Source organism: Sphaeramia orbicularis, chromosome 15, assembly GCF_902148855.1.
Source record: "Sphaeramia orbicularis chromosome 15, fSphaOr1.1, whole genome shotgun sequence".
Lineage (NCBI taxonomy): Eukaryota > Metazoa > Chordata > Actinopteri > Kurtiformes > Apogonidae > Sphaeramia > Sphaeramia orbicularis.
In genome coordinates, this window is record NC_043971.1 from 34,565,262 (window position 1) to 34,583,365 (window position 18,104).

Genomic DNA, 18,104 nt, shown 5'->3' on the forward strand with positions numbered 1-18,104 from the left:
GGCCCAGGAGACACAGTGTCCAGATCCCTGGCTGAGAGTCGGCTGAACCGGGCCCGCAGTCTGCCAGTGAAATACCGCTACCACCCCAGTAATGCCATGCTGCTCAGTCACAGTAGGCACTGTAGGTTGCCCCCTTAGCGGGATGCATCAGTCAGTAACCCCACCTGTCCTGTCCTACCATTTTGTGTTATTTGCTGCATGTCGGTTCACTCTGCTGGAGCTACTGCTGTTGTTGCTGTTGCCCCTGCTGCTTTTGCCTGCTAGTGCAACGCCGCTACTGTCAGGGTGACTTCTAAACTGAAGAGTGCTAAAAGTAGTGAATTAGTCTACAATCTTATCAGTACTCGAGCACTAAGGACACTTGAGTTTCAGGTGCAGAAATTTAAAATTTAGCTTTGTAATTTATAATGTTATCCTTTTTTTTGTACTCAGTGGCTCAATTATTCAATTTAGTCATTGTGAGAGGTTTTATGTTTTTACCATTAACAAATTAAGTTCAAACTAGAATGTCATTGTCAAGCAATATGGTTAGCGATGCATATTTTCTGATGTGGTATTTTCAAAGTACATTACATAGAGAATTGTTTGTAAAGTGGAAACTGCTTGTGATATTAGCTATTCTGAATGCCCAATTGCATAAAGGAAATGTCAGAGAATGACATTTTATTAGAAGGCAAAGTCATATTTCTTATCTTTTATTAGCAGAATTAGGTGACAGCCTAGAATAGGTGCTCAGACAATAATGAAATTCCACATGCTTGGAATAGTCACGGCTTGCGGCGTGCACATTGATTTACACTAATATCATGCTGTGTTATTGATTTCTAACCAAAGGACTAATACGGGTTTGAAGTGACGGTGCACTTGGCATTTGCACTGGGAGAGTGCAGAGTGGATAAGAGTATCTGGGTGCCTGTCTAAAAGCTCTTCAAACTCACAGACAGTAGTGAAGATCAGACTGCTGTTAGTTTGACTGAAATCTTCAGACACTGGGCCTGGCCTCACTCTGGCTGCTCTCTCTCTCGTCCTCTCTGTCTAGGACTGTAGCTAACTTTGAAAAATATTTTTTCTTCCAGTTCACATCAAAGCAAAGCATAGTTGACAGGAAACCAAAGTTGAAATTCATCTTAAAAATCCCTGTTTCTATGTGTCAGCATCCTGCAAACGCTTAACAGCCAACAATCAAAAACAGTTATTCACTTTTATTTTACAAAAGGTTCTGTAAATTATTTACCTTTCATTTGAACTTTCAACACTAGTCTTGACCTTCTTCTACTGGATATGAATTTACTAGCCCCTTTTAATATTCACAGCCCACTAATTTTTGCCCTTTCATGCTGTGTTATGAGTGCTAAATGTTCTCTTGGCATGGAGGTAGACCTGTAGAAGAGCCATTAGCGTTTTTGTTTTTAGAGCTGGAATGATGGGGTGGGAATCAGATTGAGTCTTCAGTTTAAAAAATAAAAAAAACAACACACTCAAAATCCATCTCCATAACCTTTATTTATCTCATTATCATTGCTTTTGCCCGTGCCCCACTGACAATGACAGCCTGTACCATCACATGGCAATTAACGGTACAGGCAAGCATGATCGCTCTGATGCAGACTGCTAGAGGTCCAACCAGCTGCAGAATTTGTCAGGGGAGCTGAAAAGATGTGGAAGTGTTTTACTGAAGGACCCGTAAAAGTGCAACTTAGAAGAACCAAAATCTGGGGGTTTTGGGATGTGAGTCCTCCGTGACATTTTTAGGTCGTAAATTGGTTTTTCTCCGTGGTTTTCTCCTGCCTTTCTCAGATTTACATTTGTCTTTTACTAATGCTTTTTCTATATTTTTCACAATTTGACATTGAATTATTAAGTTTCCTTTTTTCTGTTCAGTTTTTGTTTGCAATGATTGATTGATTGTTGGCTTTTTCTTTTTCATGTCAGGTCCAGCACATTTTTGCCAGCCATCTGTCTCTATTCTGACATTCTGTGCATGTGTTTGCAGTCGAAGATGAGCATCCATCAACTCTGTCGCCCAAAAAAAAGCAGCGCAACGGAGGGATGCGAAACTCACCCAACTGCTCGCCCAAAATGATGAGGTAAGACACTGATTTTCCTCTCCTTGCCACCTTCAAACGTGGAGTGAGAGGAAGTGAGATAGGAGGTAGGGATGGAGGGATGTGTGTGAGATACTTCAGAGACGGATGGTGGGAGTTTGGATGGATGGGAGGGGGCAAATTAGAGGTGGCAGAAGAGGGAGGTAAGAAAGTCTGAAAGAGAGGAGAAGTGCCCTGTTAGGCTCTGGCTGTTTAGGATGGCATGCTGTCAGCTGTTAATGACAGAGCTGAAATAATATTTCTGTCATGAAAAGAGGCTGTGAGAAGCTGTTTGAAAACTCCTCTGGCTTTAAAGTCCCAGCTGTCACCTCCTCCGGTCTGGTCCACATGTACTCCTTAAACAATGCTGGCACTAATGACACCGGCAACCAATCAGAGGGACCTGCATGGTTACTTTGCCCTTAGGCTACTCCTCTATTGTGGGAACCCCTGTGAGTACTGTTTCTGGTACTTAAGGCCATATGTGAGATGTATCATCACAATCAAATATGAATTCAGATATTACCTTCCTTTTATCCTGTCCCGTGGAATTAAACTGCTGTTAATTGATTTTGAAGGATAAAAGGGGTGGATTTTTGTGCTCCTCTGGCTGCAAGGCTTGGTTGGCAACGCGGCAGCCTGGAAAATACAGGGAGGTCGAGCTCCGTGCATTGGGACGGCAAGATGAAGGCCCGGTGGTGAAGATCTAACGGGACAAAAACACTCACAGATGAGCTGCCCATCTCTGAACAGGAACGAGCTTAATTATCACCGTCTTTCTGATGATATGGACAGACTTGTGCCTGTGCTGTAGATTTTAAAGTCTTGTGTCTGAAAAGCTTCTGTGTGGTGCATTTGTGAGGAAAGCTGTTTCCAAAAAACTGAATGAAGAACATATTTACGGAATATTTTTGATAGATATATACGCTTTTGCCCATAAAGCTGGAATCATTTTGTTTTCAGACACGTTCCTCTTTTTATTCCTATTTATACACATCAGTGTCACCTTTGACCAGGTGGAATGATTACACACCGTGTCTAGTTGCACTTTATATATCAAGAATAAATCACATTGTCACAATACTTTCATAAGAAGAGGTAAAAATATTTCCAACTTTATGGGCAACAGTGGAAATTAATTTTACAACAATTTCAAGAACCAATTTTGCAAATAATAACACCCAATCTAAACTATGAATAAACTGAAAAAGAAAAGAATGTACTCAGTTCACTTGGTCTATATGTTTTGTTTTTTTTTTTTTTTAAGCAGTGTTTTTTTCTCTCCTTACATTCTAGTTGAGTTTTTTGTATGTTTGTCCTGCTCGCTTCCCTTAGGCAGCTTTCCTCCTACTGCACTGGCATGCCTATGTGATTTTGTCCAGTATACTTGTCGGCCTCCCCCTCAGTTCTCCACAAAACAAGCATTTAATAAGCCTTCACACTTGCCAAACCATTAGCCCAACACAGAGTCATACCCTTCAGTCTGCTGCTCTGCAACAGAGCATCATTTTAGATGCCCTTGCTCAGAGGGAGAAAACTGTTACAAAAACAACTAGACATTGGCACATTTCCAGCTAACTGCTTGTTTAAAAGGCTGTTTAGTTTGCCTAACTTAAAGCATAAAACCTTTTCTTCTTTTCCTTTTTTGCTTAGGAGATGGTCCCCGTTTGCCATGTAATATATGCATCTCTGCTTTGATCTCGCAGTGATAATAATTCTTGCGAGTTATTTACTCAGTTTTGAAAACGCTTCAAAGCAGTGTCAAAGTTTTCTCTGCTTAAGGGGTGCTTCTGTATTCTGCTGGCTCTTGGGTACTGGGATGACAGGTCCTCTGTTATAGGTGTAGATTTTTTTTTCTAAATCTTAGCCCTCAGCAAAACATCAAATTACCCATCACAGTCCACGGCCCCCCCTCCACAGCTGCCCCCATCAACATATAACACCATATATATTAAACAGTTATGCCTTACAAGGTGGATTTTATGCACAATGAAAAGTGATTGTTTGAGGTAGCCTTAGGGATACTTTATTCTACAAGCAAGGAGGGGGAAAACACAGTAGAGAGCAAGAAGAGAGTGAGCATACGTATCAAGTATGGTTTTTACAGGACTTGCAGCCTGAAGGCCTTTGTAAATAAATAATGATCAACAGATTGGCTGTGGGCTTTTGAAAAGCATGCCTTTGTCAGTTTGCATGATGGGGAAAATTTTCAAAGCAAGAGGCTGCCTTCGTAGTCTGGCAGAGAGGGATTGGGGGAGCACGCCCATCCCCAGTTTGTGACTGCAGAGTGATACACTGGAATAACTCAACTCTGTTTGAAATATATACAGAGGGAGGAAAAGGGGGAGGGAGGGAGGAAGAAAGAGTGAGACACAGGAGTGAGACATGCAAGGGAAATATTTGTCCTATATAAAAGCACATCTGATGAAATACAGTATTTCAGTCAGCAAAAAAAACAATATTTGTCATCCAGTCAAGTACTGTCATTAATTCAGTATTAAAAATGTAGACACTTTTCCAGGATGTGTAGATGTACATACTGACTCTAAAAGCCTATATAGACAGAAATGCGTGAGTATAGTTGTAGATTGTTGCCAATTCTGAGCTCATTGTTTAATCCAGTATCAAGCGTTTTACATTATGTGATTCAGGGTAAGATATCTTTTCTCTCTGATGCAGTGTAAAGTTACCATAATAAATTACTGTTGTGTGCAAATACCACATATGAATGAAATCTGTAGTTCAACCAGGGATTTTTTTTTTATTGCCATTATTTATGCATTTTTATCTCTATGTGAAGTTTCGTACATTTACACCTTTACTCAACACTTTACAGCACAGTGACTTAACCTAGTAATACACTCGCTATGCATGGTAATTTAGCATTCAATAGCAAATTAAATGTAAAATGCATTTTATAATGACTTTGGCTCTTTTTAAAATGTTCCTTATCACTGGGAAATAGACAAGCTCTTAGTTGACATTTAATAATATAATAAAATAAAATGAAATAATATTTCAATACAGGGAATATCTTTGTGTAATATTATGTCTGACATGTTTACTTTTCTGTGATATGTTTTATTTGTTGGAAAATCTGCACTCTCTTAGGGAACACTAAAAATATGTTCTGTTCTGTATCTGCACACATCACAAATTGGCCTGGAAATTTGTAAACGCGCAGTTCAGTATCAGCTGAAAAGTCATTTAGTGTTTTTTAAATCATGTGTGTGATAGGCATAAATGCTATGCTAGTCTCTAGAGGGTTTAATGTAGGAAAAATACATATCTGACACTATGTGTATTTGTTATAATCTTAGGTTGACATTTTTAAAACATCTGTTTTGACCTACTGTTTGCGCGGGTGCATTACTGGTTTTCCAGCAGCCAATAAGATGTGTCACTGCTAACGAGCTGTATTGCCACCGTGCCATCAACACCATTTCCACAAACCTTTTTGACGGGTCACAACTGACAACACGCATCCAATCGCAGGAGATGTCACAGCATCATCTGCAGCTGATATCCCCTGGGCGTGGCACTGTGGCTCAGACGTCATGTCTGCCCCCCACCCCCCACCCCACCCCCCCCTTCCTCCGAGCCCCGTGGTAGGTTCGACCTGAGGCAGAGAGAAGCAAGGAGGAGGGAGGAGGCAGGAGGAGGGAGGTGTGTGGAGCTGGTGACAGCCTGCCAGTCACACTGCTGACAGCTCTGTGAAAGATAGCTGTCTTGGCAGAGAGAGGTGGAGCGGCAGCCTGCCTGCATGCGCCAGTCAGCCCCTGTGTGGAGGCGAGCAGAGCTGAGCAGATTGAAGTGACGCGGGCTCCGTGGAGTTGATTGGCGCAACACGCAGCTCTGGATGAAAGATTCAGGCTGAGTGTAAAAACACTAAATGCTGTCAGTGTTATTATCACCTGCACTAACTGATAGAAGGAAGAGGGGGAAAGAGAGGTAGAGAGAGAGGGTGGCTAATTGACAGCTTTTTTTAACTTTTACTTTTCCTGCGATGGCATGCAACCCAAATGCAGGCTGAAGGAAGAGAAACATCAAAGCCTTGTCAGTGAATGACAGTGTTGATAGAGGATAGAGAGTGATACTGAGAGAGATGTATGTCAAATTCTTGAGATGTTTTCTCCCATATTACTCAAATGTCTGTCTCTCTGCAGTTCCCAGTTTTTAGGATTTTTGTATAGTGCTGCCTTAACCCAGGATTTCATTATTTGTGTTGAACTGTAAATAAATTGCATTGTAGTGCGGTAATCGGGCAATGTTTAGTGTAGAATGGGAGTGAATTTCAGCAATACATTTTGACTGTTGTCACTGAGAGTTCTGCATGAAATGTTCTGGGATGGCTTTAGAGGAACTATGAGAGCATGTCTTGTAAAATAAGTGCAGGAGCAGGAGAGCTACTATAACAGGACTGACAGGAGCCCTTTCATGGTCAGTGTTACACCGGATAAAACTCAGCAGCCCACTGCTGTGGATTAGCCTGTTTAGTTGTGACATGCTGTTGAAACATTAATGGCCATCAGTTGGGAAAGCAAATGTGATTGGGCAAATTCCTGAAATATTTAAAGTGTGAGCCTGTTGGAGCTTTTACTATTTGTGCCGCATGGCGTCAAGAACTGGAAGAGAGGGTAAAAGCTGGTAATTGGTCTTGTGTTGTCATGTCATTCAGTCAGTAGCACTCAAGTCTTGTTGTTCTCCTCTGTAGCACTGCTGCCAACAGGATCTATGAGTTTTCTGATGATTTGATGTCAAGGACTGGAAGTAACAGAGGAATAGTGGGGAAGTTATGAGACCTATGTACTACAACAAAAACTTTAAAACTTTTAGAATGAGACATTATTACATAGCATGAGGCTCTTGTCAAAAGATATCCATGTGTTTTACTGCATCTATTTCCTGTTTCATCTGTTTCTTACTTGGTCTGATTTGTCTTTATTTCCTCTTTTATTCCAGCAGACACGACCCCCTTCTAATCCCCGGAAATGAACAAATCGAGAACATGGACATGAACGTGAAGAGGTATGACTCGACAGGGATGTTTCACTGGTGCCCGTCAAAAGACATCGAAAAAGTCATCTTGGTGAGTGTGGCAAAGGTTCTGTCGCTGCAATCCTGTAAAAAAAAAAAAAAAAAAAATCAAATAATTATTGCAATGTGCCAAACACTTAAAGTAAGTATGTCAAGGACCAAAAAGTCCCATCCATCTTATAGTAATACAGTCACATACTAATATGTACTGACATTTCTCTCACTGCCTCTCTGTTGTTACAAGGTGAGTTAAATGTTTTCTTTATATACCCACCAAAGATCTGTGAAGTGCATCACAACACTCCACGCATGGGTTTGCACAGATGCTTTGAAGAGGCAGTTTGTAAGCATTTAGAAGGAAAAAAAAATCACCTTAAATGTCTGTATTTACCTTTTTAAAACAATTTAGCATAGATACTTGTGACCATGTAGCTACAGGTAGATGTGACTAAACACTAAGACATTTCTGTAGTTTCCCAGACATAGTTTAAGCCCAGATTTAGTCATTTAATTTATTTTATTTATGTGTGAATGTATGGGATGCTCAACAGTAGCACTCCCTTGAACACATCTTCTTAACTTGAACTGCCGCTGCAGTGTAAGATGACAATAAAGGGTGGTTTGATTTAATTTAATTTCTCAAATTAAAGGAAAAATTAAATAAAGATCATCATCGAACCACGTTGTCAGTTTAGGAAAATGAATGGTTAGGTTCACAGAGGAACCAAGTTCTGTATGCATGTAATGTAAAATATTAGGCAACGAGCTTAAAGTATGCAGCAGTAGTACTTTTATGCATTATGTTTCAAAACTGCTAGCATCATAGAAGAGTTTAGTGCACTTACATGTATTGTCAAACTTGCAGTCTAACACTTACTGAGCTAGTGTGACACTGTATCGCTCTGTGAACTTTGTAGAGGAGCTTTGTTTATTCATGTGACAGGCCTTAAGTCTTACATTTTGCACGTGTCTAAAATCTTACAAACTGCATTTTTCAGCAATTGAGTCTACTTCCCTTTCAGAGAACCTTCCACTATTTTATTTTTTTTTTTATGCAGATGAATTGTTGATTAGTCGATAAACTGCTTATAAACAGAATAGTTAAAGAAACCTTTGTTGACTTGTTAATTGTTCTACCGACAAAGAAGTCACGGAAAAGTAACATTTAGAGAGTTCAACAATGGTTAAACTATTTAATGTGGGTTTATAACAGTTTATAAGACTTGAAGCTGGGTTGAAACAAGAACTTGTTCCCCAGTTTTCTGTTTCTCTCTGTTTTCTGTTTACTCTTCCTGTCATCTTTGTCTGTGCTTTTCCTCATGTACTTCTTTCTGCTCTTCACTCCCCTCCCTTTATCCCAATGTTCCCTACAGACGCGGAGTGAAGCCTCCATGACAGTGTTGAGCGGCCATGTGGTGGTCTGTATATTTGGAGATGTCACGTCCGCTTTAGTGGGGCTGCGAAACTTGGTGATGCCTTTAAGAGCCAGCAACTTCCATTATCATGAACTCAAACCCATAGTGTTTGTGGGCTCGCTGGATTACTTACGAAGAGAGTGGGAAACTTTACACAACTTCCCCAAGGTTTCCATCTTACCTGTGAGTATGACCGCAAAAGAACATGATGTGTGTGGTCATGACTTTTTGAGTTACATGTATTGAAATCCTGAGAGGGGCTGTCAGTGGGATTTGATCAGACACTGAATTGAATGATCACTGTATGATAGCTCAGTCAACCAGCCCTCATTCAAAGCTGTGATTCATCCTGCATATCCAAAACGGAGTGTGAGCTGCAGCTGCATTAGCCATCACAGATGGCTCTCTGCCTTAGAGCTTGTTAGTCCCAGCTTGATAGATGATCAGAAGAGAATCCCAAACACAGCCCTCAGCACAAGCTAGCCTTTAGATTAGTCCATGTCTCTGATTCTCCAGTGCCCAGTTAGATCAGTGGAATGTCAACGCCTCAAAACAAGAATACTTGTTAAGTAATTTCCCAAAGCTCCACCCCACTCGCTTCTTAAATTTGTTTTTCTCTCCCCCATGTCTGTCTGTTCTCTGTGCTTTTTTTCTCTCTCTGTGTGTCTCTGTGCTTTTCTCTCTGTTCTACTCACCCTGAAGGGTACACCATTAAGTCGGGCAGATTTAAGGGCTGTCAACATCAACCTCTGCGACATGTGCGTTATACTGTCAGCCAATCAGAACAATATCGAAGATGCCTCACTGCAGGATAAGGAATGCATCTTGGCATCACTCAACATCAAATCTATGCAGTTTGATGACAGCATTGGAGTCTTACAGGCTAATTCCCAAGGTAAGAAGCACCCTATTAGACTTCATGTGCACTGCTGGCCAAAAGGGACGGGTCGAGGCAGGGAGAAAACATAGTAGTCAAATATATAAAAAGAACACAGGAATGGTGGGAAAATGAGAGGGGCACACAAGAGGGATGTAAACAGTATGACAAACATGGAGTCTGCTAAATGTTCTTAACTGAAATATTGGATGACTCGCTTTGAGTGGCATCTATAAACGGACTTTAAAAACCTATAGGCGTGTACACACAACACTGTGTTGATTGCTTCATCAAGCCTTTGAAGAGTGTTTGCTCCACATAATTTTCTGATGATTTCAGTCTTGTCCCTGGTAATTACATGCTGCTAAACCTCCTTGATAATACTTTTTAATGATGTAATCAACATGACTGTGTCATTTGGTGTTGTTCTCCCGATCTGGTGTCTGGCAGATCGTCTGGAACAGATTGTTGATGTTTGCAGACAAACACACGAACCTGGCATCCCATCAGGCCTCATCATCATTAAGCAGCTAGTACAAATCACCAGGCAGGCCAATTCAGCTGCTCCTCATTAGTCAAAACAAAACAGCTACACACACACCTTTGTGTTAGAATGTGTGTGCATATTTAAACCTGCTCAGACACACAGACAACAATGCCATCTATCCACGTACATCACAAATAGGTAATCCTCTGTTTATGATTAGCCTGAAAGGCGTGACATGCCTTGAGCTCAGTACTATTTAGTGGCACCACAGTGACTGTTGTAAATACAAATCAAAGTTGAAGGTCCAAGAGGCTATTATTTTTTAGTGCCGAGCACTTCCACATGTTTTAGGAGAATGCCAATGCTGTTATTTCTTCAGCCTTGACTGAGTGATGTGCTGTCGATAGCAGTGTCACCAAGGAACAATAAGCAGGGGTAAATCTGAGAGCACACTGCTCTAGGGAGCAGTATTCACAGAATGCCACCTCGATATGAAAGCCACCAGCCTATATTCTCTCCCAGGTCGATGGATGGAGCCTATTGTCATCAATAATTGGGTCTTACATCAACCCCCCATTTCAGTGATAAATACTTCACTTTAAAAAACACACATGCACCACATACACAGTGACATGCAATCATGCATACATATGGAAACACACATAGCCAGACTCTATTGTATCATAGGTATTACTTTGGGGATTCCTTCCTCCTAGCGATGCTCTCATTCAGACATTGTCTGTGAATTTAAAACAAGAAGGTGCAAATGAATAAGTAAACACACGCTTTCCTGGGGGAGAGCGTCTCACGGCTGCTGTAGCATGTAGTCAACCACAGAGCATAGCTGTGCCCGGGGGGCGACAGGGAGAAGGAGGTATGTAACCCAGATCTTACTTGTCTATTATGCATCACAGTTAAACAGATGAGGTTGCAGCCTTAAAAGAACTCCAGCCGTCCAGAAGAGGAGATGCTGCGTATGATCAGGCTATTTCAAAGAATAACAAAGCAGAGAATTACTTTTTGACAGAGGATAAAATATCTAATTCTGTGTTGTATCACATAGCATTACTTTCTCAGTTTATGTGAGATGAGGAAAAGTTGAAATTCAGCAATTTGGCTGTTTTGCTTTGTAGATGAATCCTTACATATACTCTATAGATAATCTGTTGAACATCGTTCACTTTTTGTCCTTTCATGTATGAATAATCAAGAAACCTCATTGATCATACTGAAATCATTTAATTTATTATGAATATGTAACATTTTTATTCACAATTATATTTTTTAGATATTGAGAATAAGCTGTAAAAATGTTTAGATTATTCTGTAAATTCTCTGTGGTAGACTATCTGTACAGGGTTTTCCTGGGGAAAAAAAAATCTTTGGTACGATTGTATTTGTTTGTAGAGGCGCTCAGGTTTATCAGGTGATAAACACAGTCTAACACTGCTTGTCTTGCACTACTGTAACTCTGTCTGTGGAAGACATACAGCTCTCTGTTTGGCGCTCACCAACTCAGATTTTAACTACTGAGTTGTTTGTAACCTAACAGGGTTTGAAGGCGTCTCAGCAGTAGGCCTCGTGTATCCGTTTCTACCAACAATCATTTTCTGCAAACACTGTGCGCGATGGAAGCTGTTCTTCTGCAGCTGCGTTTAGTCTTGATGTTCACTATGATTCTATAAGAGCAGTGTTTCAGTTTTGGCAATATCCAAAACTTGCTGTCACTCTCCAGAGGAGTAAACATCATCCTTTATGGACATCGACAAAATGATGTTTGCACTGTCTGAGCTCATGCTCCCTGGATGACTGGGAGTGTCAAACCTCTGCTGTTTCCAAGTTCAATAATTGGAATAACAAGAGTTATGATTATCCACGCTTCAGTTCAGCGTGTGCTTTTTGCTGTATAGTAAACTATTTGGTGTCTTTTCAGTTGCAAAGGGGGCTAGAGGATCTCTTTTGTAATGCAAGCAGCTCATCGAGTTTCCTGACAGAAAATGCGTGCATGCACACATACACACACATAGAATTTGCAACCCTTTTAAAACTTTGTGACCTGAATATATTCCCTGCATTATGTTTCCTTGGTTGTGGAACTATAAGCTGGCATTTTGCTGTAGTCAGCACTAAATGATGGATGTCAAAACACAGTTGATGCATTATGCATATAGCATTACAGATTTAAGGTGTTTACTTGTCACTTTGAGGAAATGCAAAAATGTGAAGTCATGTGAATTCAAACTCCTGTCACTTGCACTTGTATTTCATGGTTCTGAGCTGCGCCATTTCCGATAAAAGGTTTTCAGGATCCACTTCACCAATTTTATCGTAACAAAATGAACAACATATAAAATTTATGTCTGCCCGGTGATGGAAAGGCTGTGAATGCTAAATATGTCTTAGCTGACCCCTAAAAGGATGGTATCCATATTGCAATTTTTAGTCAGCTACTTTGTTGACTTTGCTTCCTACACCTCCCTCTGTTCCCTTTTTTTCTGTCAATCCACAAATATGACTGGCACAGAAATGCACAACAAAAGCTGATGCTGAGTGAGCTGACATGCACTATGTGTAATGGTATAATAGTGTTGATGCAGATGCTTATGATACCAGTTTACCATTTTATTTTATTTATCCTATTTTTTTTTATTTTTTTATCAAGGTCACTGAGATACAAGATTTCTTCCTTCTAGGGAGTTCTGTTCAAGATGAAACAGTTTCACAAACAATAAATACATTATATGTAAAATTCATATAATATATATAAATGCAACAATGCCAATAGTCAGTATCAGCGGGCCATAATTTAACTAATGCATTTTATACAATTCAATTTAATTCAATGTGATTCAATGAAAATAGGAATGTAGAAAGCCTAATAAAGTGCTTAAAGAATGACAGATAGAATAGGATAAATTATATCATAGACACATGAGAAGATATTATTTTAACTTGGAATTAAAGTACATGCGGCAGTTTGTTCCAAATATAGTATAATTACTAAATGGTTTTTCGCCATATTTAGCTCTACTAACTGACCTGAGTCAAGAGATCCAAGATTCCTACAGGGTTTGTATTCCTTAAACATATCACATCAGTGATTTGACTTTGCCTCTAAATGTAACATGGTGTAAAACCCATTTCTGGAAAACCTAATAACACTTATAAGCTGTGTATCTACCATTTAATAAACCTAAAAAATTAACATGAATTACCATCCATTCTCTCAGTTAGTTGCTGACATATTAAAATGTTTATTTCTGTGTTTCTTGCACAGAATGCGATTCAGTAATGCACGTTCAGTCACATGTTGATCACATCCAAATGCAAAATAGTTTATTTGACTGTTGCTTGTTTTCATTCCCAACTTATTATTATTATTATTATTATTATTATTATTATTATTATTATGTTTTTATGTTATATACCTGTTGTGAAGCACATTGAGTCTGCCTTATGCATGAAATGTGCTCTAAATAAAGTTGAATTGAATTGAATTGAATTGAATTGAATTGAATTGAATTGAATTGAATTGAACTGAATTGAATTATTTGGGCATGTATATATTAATGGTGAATATGTTTATGTGGATGTGTAGAGTATGTATGTGTACATATATAACTATGTTTACATTGATGCAGCTGCGGTGTGGCCAACTGCCCTGTTATTGCGCATTCTGAACTATTATATGTCATAGTATATATGACGTTACATATATATTTTACCTTATTTATATCACTAATTATATTTTGTTCAGACACTCTTGCCATTTTACTTTACTGTCATCTTTTTAGTATTTATCCTAGTTTTTTTTTTTTACTATTACTTTTTTGAATGTGAACATAACTGCTGCAACAAAACAGTTTCCTGTCAGAGATTAATAAAGTATCTGTCTGTCAGGTTTCACGCCTCCTGGAATGGACAGGTCATCTCCAGACAGCAGTCCAGTACATGGCTTTGTGCGGCAGGCCTCCGTCACCACCGGATCCAACATCCCCATCATCACAGAACTAGGTAAAACTCTTTCCACCCAACTCCACGCGTTGCATGCTGTCTCCAGTAACTCCAGATCAACTCATTATCCATTTGCAGACATAGGCACACAGAGCTGATAAATACGACTAAACATCATGCCGCTACCAAAAGTTCCAACTCATTCACGGTCGAATGGACTTAGGAATGTTTGGTGTGGAATTTTTGCTTTCTTCCACAGTGTCAGTAGCTCTGCCCAACTCCAGTTCACATTTATCTGTTAATTGTTGGATCTTACTAAGTTTTGTGATCGCTTTCACTCTGAGGACGCCATGTTACTTGAGGATGTCAGAGAGGCATTTTCAGGTCTATAGTTACATGTCCTGCAATTTGTCCACTAATGCACAAGAACAACAGTATGATGGGGAGGGTGAGAGCGGGAGAAAAGGAAAGAGAGTAAAAAGGTAGAAAAAAAAAAACTGCCATGGTTGCAAAATGGGTCCATTTATTAATAACAATGGCAGTGGCTGTATTCCCACTGGTGGTGGGGACTCATGAAACTTTCAGATCTCCGAGGGGCCTACTAAAGCACCAAAGACTGGCTACTCTGTCTCCCCTGACCCAATTAGGGAGCAATGGAGCATGAGGCCAGCTAAGAAAAGGCCAGAAAGAGAAAGGAGCTACCTAATGTTACTTGTAATCTGGGCCAGCCATTACCTGCAGAGAAGCTCTCCCATTAGACTGGTGACCACATACGTAATAATCACCCAAACTAGATGCTAACCCAGGTTTCAGCCCATGACTCGAAATCATCTGCTAGAAACTGGAGTGTTGCGCCTCTGCTTGTTCGGTCCAAACAGATTTCACAGCTACAGCTACACTAGATGTGATATCATTGTTCCCCAGGAGAGGAATGACTAAGAGTCTGCAGAGGAAAGAGTGGCTGCATGTATCACCAGAACCGTATACTGTAATTACATTGTCATATGTTCAGTCTAAAGTGCCAACATGAGATTAAAGTCAAGCTGAAGCATCATCGGAGTTGCATGATCAATTTTGTTGCGTGGCGTATAAAGTAGGTGTGCTTAAGGATAAGATTCTTTTCATTGTCTTAGCGTGAAGTAATTTATTGTTGTTGTGGTGGCACAGCCCTGCGACAGCTTGGGCTTTGTGACCGCTGTGCGCTGTAACCCAGGGCGCTTTACTTTTTGATAGCGGATAGCCATGAATGTCTGAGAGATATTCTTGCCTTGACTTAAGTGGCCAGAGACAGCAAGAAATGCCTTTATTGCAGTCTTTGAAAATGTTTCAATAACGATACCGTTTCTCCCCCTCTCATCACCATTAGCTAAACCTGGCAAACTACTGCCATTGGTTTCACTCAGTCAGGAAAGTAAAACTGGAACCAACATACAAATGATAACAGAGCTGGGTAAGCTGAGCCTTTGTCCTCCGCTGCTGTTCGTTCCCTCGCTCCGCCGCTCTGCTCCTCATCAGCTTGTCTTGATTTATCTGGCTGCAGTCAAGGCCCTCGCTGTTCCCATGGCTTCACTTTGAACACAGTTTTATTCTTCGTTCTGGTTGAAATTGACTGTCTTGTTTTAGACCCCTTTTAATGATTTTTTTTTTCTTTTTCTTTCTTTTTTTTTTCCTCCAGTTGCCTTTGCAGAGCATCACTAGGCCTTTGATCATGCTCAGTCTGTCCTTGTGGCTGTTTTCATAGCAACAACACACCCTCTTGCCCCCTAACCCTCCTTCCTCCCTCAGACCCCCCCCCTGCATTCACTCCTTTGGCCTAGGACTGTTTGCATCAGCCCCTTGTCTCTTTGACTGACATTTCTGTTCCACAGCGTGCAGGAAGCCTGGGAAGAAATCAGATTTCAAAAACCAAAAAAAAAACCCTCAAGATCAAACCATCTTTTAAGCTGTTTATTTATTTTTTAAATTTATTTTCCAGCCTCTTTTTATCTCCTCCAGACCATATCTGAAGAACAGATATTTGAGGAGTCAAACAAAAACTTGTGTGATGCTCGTTTTTTAAGTATTGCTGGTTATCAGACCCTTTGACTGCCCACTTCTGTTAGTAATGCAATCTGTGGAAAAAGACAGGCACTATAGGGAGTACTCAGCATTTTAACTAAAAAATGTTACTCTTTTTGTCTGCCAATTATTCTGTCTATATAAAAATAATGGGTTGTTTCTACTTACACTGCATCATTCAGCTCATCTACCAGAGGAGATTTTTTTTATTAACAATAAGAAAAAAGTGTGTTGTTGTCTGGTATTAATTTGATTTTTCAGGCCACAGGTAAATATAGTTCTTGAGATAAATATCTCAAAATATGATGATGTGACACACACATCCATCAAGAAAAACCGAAAACGTAGCATGAGTTTTTAAGTGCATGACTTTCTCATTTAAAGCCATTGTTGAAGTCTAATTTTCTACCACACTGACACTTCAGAAAAGCCTTTATTCTATAGATTAACAAATAGATTTTTTTTCTCTGTGCTGGTTATACACTTCTTAGAGTGGTCATTGTGTCTTGACTGAGAATTTGTCTGTTTGTGTTTTTTAGTTTTAATCGTTTGTTTTGAAGCAAATGGTCAAGACACATTGGCTTCCAGGAAATAGAAGCAGCAGATAGCTATTATTATGGTTAAAGATTTGGGACTTCTACAATGGTTATCATGGTGTATGCATTATACACACAGACTATACTTAATTTATTCTCTTCAGATTGTGTTTTGCTTAAATGTACTGTGCATGTGCTGTAAAACAGATTTAATATAATAGACTTAAAATACTTAGAATGCAATTTTAGTTCAAAGACAGAAAAACATATTCATGTTTTACTTTTAATTAAAAAAATATAGAAACAATGTGAAATATTTAAAGTAATTTTTAGAGGAACAAATGATTAAATTGGGTAAATAGTAAATATATCTGCATAATTTAAGTGTTGAAACATAATATAATGTGCATTTAATGTTACATTATATTGCAGACAAAAGCTGTTCATCATTACCTATATACCTGAGAATGTCTGTTTCATTACCATAATGTAAAAATAAAATAAATAAATAATGATAAGAGCAAAAGAAGGCCCCACATATCTGTTTGAACTCTCAGGTGTGTCGGTGTACATGTTTGACATACCCATCCTCACAGCTCCTGTCTCTAACTCGGCTGTGTTTCCCTCCCTCAGTGAACGACTCAAACGTTCAGTTCCTGGACCAAGATGATGATGACGACCCAGACACGGAGCTGTACCTCACTCAGCCCTTCGCCTGCGGCACCGCCTTCGCTGTCAGTGTACTCGACTCCCTGATGAGCGCGGTGAGTTCTCGACATACTGTACACTTGCTGTGTTGGAGAGATTTTCAGAGCCGACGGCGCTGTTTTCACTTTATTATCACTTTTCAAAAATGTGTATTTTCCAATTTATTTGATAAATGTAGCACAGTTTTATTCTTTTTTGGAAGTGATTAAAAACCAAAATTTCCACCAAAAAAAAGCACTTTACACACAATAGATTTTGTGCACACTGGGTAACAGTTGCATGTTGTTGCAGGGGTAGGGAAAGATGTAAGCAACTTATAATGCGTCAGATTTCAAGGATGGACCTGTGCCTCCAAAGCCTCACATTGGAGAGATTTCTGCTTTGCTGGCCTCTACTGCTTTATTCATCTTTACATTAAATGAAGTGGACATAGTGTTTGGGGGTAACACTTGGATCAACATGGAATTTTTTTACACATACAACTATATTTACAATTTTAAGAGAATTTTGTGGTTTTGGAGCTTGATAAATGCTCCAGTACTGCCTAATGTTTGGAAAATTGGGCAAGTTTAGTTACAAGTTTCACAGTTCTGGCATTTCAAGTAGGCAGAAGTTGGTAAATAAAATGGTACAGTACATTGATCAGACATGCCTGCCAACTCCGCTGACATCAAAAGGCAAATTGTTGGCATCACTCCTCATCCTAAGTATTATAAATTCAGCTTTTAGGAGCCTTATTAGATCTTTTAACAAAGTAAGTTTTGAAGGTTAGATTAATGGCAATGACACAAGCTTGGCTGTACCAAGCCAAAGAAACACTGTTTCATCTTTTGACAATGTCATTGCTGCATCACAGATAAGCTAAAGGAGAAATGAGGAGAAAAAAAAAACTCCTCCTCTTCCTCTGCGCCTCATTTTTTCCCTTTCCCTGCTCTCATGACCAACTGT

At 39.6% G+C, this 18,104-nt stretch overlaps 1 protein-coding gene across 32 annotated transcripts in view; it reads left to right on the top strand.

Moving 5' to 3' along the window:
• Nucleotides 1–18,104, top strand: part of kcnma1a (potassium large conductance calcium-activated channel, subfamily M, alpha member 1a) — a 202,592-nt gene that overhangs the window by 172,950 nt on the left and 11,538 nt on the right. For 16 of the 32 annotated variants that reach the window (XM_030155837.1, XM_030155834.1, XM_030155836.1 and 13 more), the window contains 7 exons: nt 1,994–2,087; nt 7,047–7,173; nt 8,495–8,719; nt 9,239–9,431; nt 13,801–13,914; nt 15,221–15,304; nt 17,082–17,212. In XM_030155837.1, coding sequence (XP_030011697.1) covers nt 1,994–2,087; nt 7,047–7,173; nt 8,495–8,719; nt 9,239–9,431; nt 13,801–13,914; nt 15,221–15,304; nt 17,082–17,212 — 968 coding nt within the window. The remainder of the gene's footprint in view (nt 1–1,993; nt 2,088–7,046; nt 7,174–8,494; nt 8,720–9,238; nt 9,432–13,800; nt 13,915–15,220; nt 15,305–17,081; nt 17,213–18,104) is intronic. The other 16 variants (XM_030155842.1, XM_030155850.1, XM_030155857.1 and 13 more) reach the window with 3 other exon arrangements.